The 6910-nt window shown below is 42.4% G+C and overlaps 1 protein-coding gene across 3 annotated transcripts in view; it reads left to right on the top strand.

The window, feature by feature from the left end:
- Nucleotides 1-450: 450 nt before the first annotated feature.
- tbl1xr1b (TBL1X/Y related 1b) overlaps nt 451-6910 on the top strand; it is an 11719-nt gene continuing 5259 nt past the window's right edge. The window contains exons 1-7 of one of the 3 annotated variants that reach the window (XM_017472615.3): nt 451-654; nt 3357-3431; nt 4679-4779; nt 5446-5591; nt 5800-6007; nt 6459-6591; nt 6724-6865. In XM_017472615.3, the coding sequence (XP_017328104.1) occupies nt 4722-4779; nt 5446-5591; nt 5800-6007; nt 6459-6591; nt 6724-6865 (687 nt within the window). In that variant the 5' untranslated portion in view covers nt 451-654; nt 3357-3431; nt 4679-4721. The other 2 variants (XM_017472616.3, XM_017472617.3) reach the window with 2 other exon arrangements.

Raw genomic sequence — 6910 nt, 5'->3', positions numbered from 1 at the left:
TCATTTTAAAATGAAAATGACGTTTAAACGAATGCTTACTCGTGCATACTACTGCACTAAACAGTCGGTGTAAACCAAGGGTGCGATTTGCATATGGACGGCAGGGACATGTCCCTACCAATATTTTGGGAGGGCAGAATTTTAGAATTTAGAATCTTTTAGTCTTTGATCTGTTGCTTTGTATAATTTGTATTTAAATATAAATACAGATCTTAATGTAAATATAGATGTTATATTTTAATAAACCATTTGGTTGTCAACATTAAACAGTCCTTTTTTTTCCGGGGTGGGTGGGTGTCCCTACCAATATTGAGACCAAACCTACGCCCTTGGTGTAAACAGTACACCACTGTACCTTATGCATACTATTCTACCATACTCCGCCTCATTTTCGCCCGGAAGGTCACTGAGGTTTGATGACGTCAGTTTTGCTTCCTCTGAGCCGATTAGCTCGTTGCTCCATACGACTTTCTGAAAGTCTCATTACTCTCTATTACACACGTTAAACCGGGGACATGCTCGTTATTCCTGCATAAACAGCACACAAAACAACAACGCTGTTGGAGTTTAAAAGAAAAAAAAAAAACAAGATCTCGTGCAACGTCTGGATTTAAAAAAAAAAAAAAAAACCGGCGCGTGACCCAGGATCTCAACGTAAGCACTTTCAAGTTAGCACAAAGTGCGCGAGGCCTAACTGTTCGCTTGCTAGCTAGGTGGCTAACGCAGCCGTGGCGCGGTATTGTTTGTTGTTTATTTTTTTGCGGGAGGGAAATAAATCACTGCGCGTTTTCACTCGGATAATTTTATGTCTTGGGCTTTAATTCAGACTTTTGTGTTCTCACTATGGAGGCTGTGCCGCGTTTAAAGTTAGCAGCGGGTCACATTGAAGCGCTCGGCTTGTAGCATGTGCAAGCAGAGGCTGTATCCCTAGGGTCGCGTCCTAAACGGCGAGCTTTAGGATGCAGAGTGCACTACATTCTGCGTCGGCGCCATTTTAGTTTTCGTTCACTATTTAGTGTAGTGATGAGATGTATAGGATTGAGCCGTAATGTAGTAAGAGTGGGGGATGGGTGTTAGCCGAGTTTTCCATCGAATTAAACAACAACAACAATAACAAATAATATTAATGTTAACCTACTCACCACTTCAGCTCACTTTAATATCAATATGAAGTTACGAATAACGGTATTTTGTACAACCTATGTAGTGCACTACACCTACTAGAATTGTGATTTAGCCTAGCATTAGCTACTTGACTACTTTTGCACAGCCGGCGTTGCAACTTAGCTCGCTAGCTGTATGTATCCGTCTTGTTTAATGCGTGACTATGAAGTAAATAATAAATAATAATAAAGTAGTAAACAATTTAATGTTAAACACAGACATTTAGCTAACTAGCTAGCTATGTTAGCGTTTTCGTTTGCTAGCTAAGTTAGCTAGCATGTTAGCTAACTTTCTAACTATTCTAGAAAATTCTAGAATACGTATATCATCTGTTTGTCATTAATGTGAATAAATATAAATACACGGCGCGTTGGAAGCGTGGCTGTGTTCCAATTTGCCTCATATCCCCTATCAAAGTGGACTAAGTAGACAGCGCACGTCTCTCTGCACAGGTTTGAACACTCTTTATCCCGCACCGAGAGATTTGTAACGCGACCTTCAGCATCTTGTTTTGGTGTTTTTGTTTTCCTGCTAGTCAGTTGTTTAGAAGTGGACCACGTGACCAAAGCAGGATGCGGGTGTTTGTGACCCCCCAAACGCCTCTCGCGCTCAGATAAATGACATGTTTGAAGATTTTTACTGAAATGTAAAGCCCTGTTTGAACCGGACCAGGCTTTAGACCAGGTTAAGAGAGGAGGCAGAAGTGAAGAGGAATGGGGATGAGGGTGTGGGGATGACCAAGTCATGCACAAATGTAATACATGTTTGGTTTCTCACTGGAGTGTGACTGGGTTTAATTCCTTAGTACCACTCTCTCTTGCTCTCTTGTTCTCTTTCTCTCATGCTTTCTTTCTTTTCCCCACTTTTTTTTTCTCTCTCGCTTGCTCTCACGCTTTTTTGCTCATGCTTTCTCTCTCTCTCGTGCACTTTCTCTTTTTTGCTCTCTTTCTTTCTTTCTCCCTTGTGCTCTCTTTTTCACTCTCTTGCTCACTCTCTCTTAGTCTCTCTCACTCTTGCTCTCACGCTTTTTCTCTTATGCTCTCTTTTTTTTTGCTGTCTCTCTCATGCTCTCTCTCGCTCACTCTCTTAGTCTCTCTCGCTCTCCTCTCTCGCACTTTCTCTCACTCTTGCTCTCCCGCTTTCTCTCTCACACACGCTTTCTCTCTTGTATTCTCTCACTTTCTCGCTCTTGCACTTTCTCTCTCTCATTTTCTCTCTCTCTCTCTGGTCTTTTCCAAAAAGTTGATTTCTTCTCATCTTTCTCTCCACACCTCCCTTGTTCTCTGTCCATCATTGACCTTTTTCCCTGAACGTGCTCTGTCTCTTTCTGTCTCTCTCCCTTTTCCCTGCCTCACTTTTTTCCTCTCTGTCTACCTGTTTCTCTCTCACCACCTCTGTCTTACCACCTCTCTCTCTCTCTCTCTCTCTCTCTCTCTCTCTCTCTCTCTCTCTCTCTCTCATTTGCTCTCTCGCTCTTATTTTTCAGTCTGTTGTTGATCCTGACTTTCCTGTCCATCCATTATCACCATTTCTGTCTGTCCTCTGATCTTTTCTGTCCGTCCTCTTTCTTTCTGTCTTCTTCTGTTTATCTTCGAATAATCTTTCCTCAGCCTCTCTCTCTCTCTCTCTCTGCTGCCCAACCCATCCTTTCTAATTCGTTTTCTTTCTTTCTATCATAGTCGTCTGTCTTTTCCTAACACATATATCTCTTGATCGTTATCCGAAACTCATAAATACAGTCTTTTTCCTCTGTCCAAAAGTGTAGGTTCTTAGACTCCTGTCGCTGTTCAGGTCAGTGACTCCACGAAACTTTACGATGTAATATAAAAACCATCGGCGGTGTTTGTTTTTCCGACACTTCGTAAAACTGGCATCTGTCACAAGGATCGAGTCCTCGTGTGGACTTAGTTTGCTTTAAAATAAAAAGATGTTTATCAGGTAAAACGTGAAGAGGAATAAATCAGTTCTTAAATAATTGCAGTTTCATTACTGGGCAAAATGTGATGATTATTTTAGCAATTTATTCTTCCGCAGCACAATGTTTCTATATTTCTCATGTTTGTGTTTCTCTCGTGTTTGTTTTTATTTGTTTGTTTGTTTATATGATGTGCCTAACTTCTTTTGTTTCTTTTACTTTTTTCCCCTCTCTCTTTTTTTTTTTTTTTTTTTTTTTTTTTTTTTCTCCTTTCCAGTCTGGCTGAAGATTTCCGTCACGCTTACCAATGGACCGCAAGTGTGTGAGCGTCTGATCCATGCTTGATCTCATGGTGAGTTTCACACACACCTTCTATCAAGCGCTTTATATCCGTGAATTGTCCGTACGAGCGTTCTACGCAAGAAATTTGGTATTCCCATAAATTCTGGGCGGGTGAGAGGGGTTCACAGCTTACTCGTGCTCCTGATTGTGTGTGTGTGTGTGTGTGTGTGTGTGTGTGTGTGTGTGTGTGTGTGTGTGTGTGTGTAACAGGAGGAATATACTGTGGAGTTTATACTTTTTATTTTGATTACATTAACAGCATTTCGTAGCCTCCGTTATCCAGAGCAACTTGTCGAAGAGCTTTGCAGTCTCGATCAGAAACATCCTCATGCTAGCTCGCTTTGGTCAGGGACTAAAAACGCCATCGAGAATATTTTGGGGAGAAAACCAGACGTTTTACATTGTCATTAATTAAAGAAAATGAGCAAACCCAAACTCATAATTGAAAACGAAGCGTTCAGCAATAACGAAACGGCGGAGCATAAACAGAGGAACGCGATAAACAAATGTGTTGACGGAAGATTTAGATTAACGTTGTTATATATTATTAAACATTTTTACTTGCATAGAAGTGAGTCAAAATACCTTCCATTTCCGCCTTTCAGTTGTTCATGACCATTTATGGAGTTTTGTGGGCGTCGCTACATGCAAATGTCACGAACCAGCCAACTTTGCACGTTATATGTGATCAACGTATGCTCGCATGAACAAAACATCCTGGAACTTTTATAAATCCTGCAGAAACCTCTAGCTTGGTTTACGCAAACTTTTACACAAAAATTTAGACACGACTCTAGATTTATATAAATAAAGGACCACAATCCCAGAGCGAAAAAAAGACCCGTCACTGGACCATCATTTTTTCACAAATTCTAACGTGTAACAAATCCAGACCCGATGCTTATAGTTACAGGCTCGAATCTGGTCACATACTAAGTGTGTAAAGTTAGACTCACCACATTTTTCACTTATTGCTGCTGTATTTTCTTGTTAAATGCCTTAAAAGCGTGGACTACTCTCAGAACATTTTATAACCCGACTTCAACAAAGGCCATCGTATGCGCTGTGTCCATTCACTGTTAGTATTGATTGTGGAGAAGTCTAACCGCTTGGATAAGTAAAACTGTTTATAAATAAAAAAAATTTAAAAAAGTAATGAATGAAGCACTTACTTTAGGACATGCTCTTATAGAAATATAATCTCATTTTTCTTTGGAATTACCTTTCTAACGATTTTCTCTCTCCCTCTCTCCCCAGGCTCCTCTCTCGCCCTGACGTCTTGGTTTAGCCAGGATCCAAAATGAGCATAAGCAGCGATGAGGTCAACTTCCTCGTGTACAGATACCTACAGGAGTCGGGTAGGGGTGGGTGGTGGTGTTGGAGCATGTCTTGCTCTCGGGGGGTGTGTGTGGGGGGGGGGGGGGGGGGTGGTAGTGGTATGAATAAATAAATCAAGCTTTCTTTAAAATTGAGCGCCAATCTGATTGTCGGAAACCCTAACACCACGCTAAAAATGAGGCAAATAGGGAAGGGTGGCAAATCCGGCACTAGAGTACATATTTAATTAACCGTGTCGTGTCATTTTTCTGCATGGCTGGTTATAAACGTGGTGCCTTCAGTGCTGGATTAGTGATACGCGACCTATAACATGAGGCGCAGTAGTAATCTAGCACTGAAAGCACCTAATCGAAAGCTCAGTGATGATGCTCAGCTGTGGATTATCCCACTTATACCATATATACATAAATATATATACACACACACACTATATGTGTGTGTAATATATACATACATATATATAATATATACATGTGTGTGTGTGTGTGTGTATATATATATATATATATATATATATATATATATATGTGTGTGTGTGTATATATATATATATATATATATATATATATATATATATATATATATATATATATATATATATATATATATATATATATATAATTTTATGTATGTGTATACACACACATATTACACACATACTCATTCATATTCGACTCTTGCTGCAGGATTCTCTCACTCAGCGTTCACGTTTGGCATAGAGAGCCACATCAGCCAGTCGAACATCAACGGCGCGCTCGTTCCCCCCGCAGCGCTCATCTCCATCATCCAGAAGGGCCTGCAGTACGTCGAGGCCGAGGTCAGCATCAACGAGGTGAGCGTGTGCGCCTTCTCTGTCTGTTTGTTTATCTCTGCTGTGGTCTGGCTGACTAGTTTAGGCAGAATGAACAGTAGTTAAGGTTGTGTGGATCCATTTAAGCATGAGAAAATGGACCATCAGCTATCATTGGTCATTATAGGTGGTATGAGTAAAAAAAATAAATAAAAATGCTGTGGATGCATTCCTAACTCTATGTTCTCAGGATGGCACTCTCTTCGACGGCCGCCCGATCGAGTCTCTGTCGCTGATCGACGCCGTGATGCCCGACGTGGTGCAGACGCGTCAGCAGGTGTACCGCGATAAGATGGCGCAGCAGCAGCAGGCCGCACCGGGGACAGCGGGAAGCACCGGTGCCAAGAACGGAGAGAGTGCCGCAAACGGAGAGGAGAACGGCGCGCACGTCTTATCTAGTAAGAGAGGGATGGTGGGGGTGTAGTCTCTTCTGATTTTCCGTTTAAATAGTAATTTTTAGAGAGACAAGAATCGTCACGGAGATGCCGTTTCTACCTCGCTACGTACTTGGGTCCTGATGGCGGCGCTAAAGCTCAGCATTTTGACCAACACCTGAGACCCGATTTATCATGATCGCCAATACTTACGCTCACACTAGCAAGTGACTTCTTTCTCATGCCCCTTGTAGTTTCTCCCTTTTTTTTAAGCTATATTCTTTATATTAACTATCTGAAACGTGCAGAAGCACCAACGTCTGATCTCTGCTTTGTCTGTCCGAGCTTATGGAACTGTCAGTCATTTTGTCCGTGCTGCATTTCCACAGAAAATGGACGCTTAGTGCTTTGGGGGGAAAAAAATATCACCTTTCTGTATATGTTTACGTGTAAGAGCTTCTCTCTTTCCTGGCAGACCACCACGCAGACATGATGGAGGTGGACCGGGCGGTGGAGATCCCGGCCCATAAGGCCATGGTGCTGCGCGGACACGAGTCCGAGGTGTTCATTTGCGCCTGGAATCCGGTCAGCGACCTGCTTGCATCAGGGTCAGTCACGTCTGTTTAGACTTTTTTTTGTGTGTTTGTTTTTTGGGGGGGGGGCGGATATCATCACGTCATGCTCAGAAGTTTGCGTCGGTGCAGAAGTGGTGCATGCTCACTCACTCTGTTTGCATTTAGGTCTGGGGACTCGACGGCAAGGATCTGGAACCTGAGTGAAAGCAGCTCAGGAGGCTCCACCCAGCTGGTGCTGCGCCACTGCATCCGAGAAGGAGGCCAGGACGTGCCGAGCAACAAAGACGTCACCTCACTGGACTGGAATGTGAGAGACGCACCACAAGCCCCCACACAATTCCGTTGTTGTTGT

The sequence above is a fragment of the Ictalurus punctatus genome, chromosome 7 (genome assembly GCF_001660625.3).
Source record: "Ictalurus punctatus breed USDA103 chromosome 7, Coco_2.0, whole genome shotgun sequence".
Classification (NCBI taxonomy): domain Eukaryota; kingdom Metazoa; phylum Chordata; class Actinopteri; order Siluriformes; family Ictaluridae; genus Ictalurus; species Ictalurus punctatus.
This window is presented reverse-complemented; position numbering and strand designations above follow the sequence as displayed.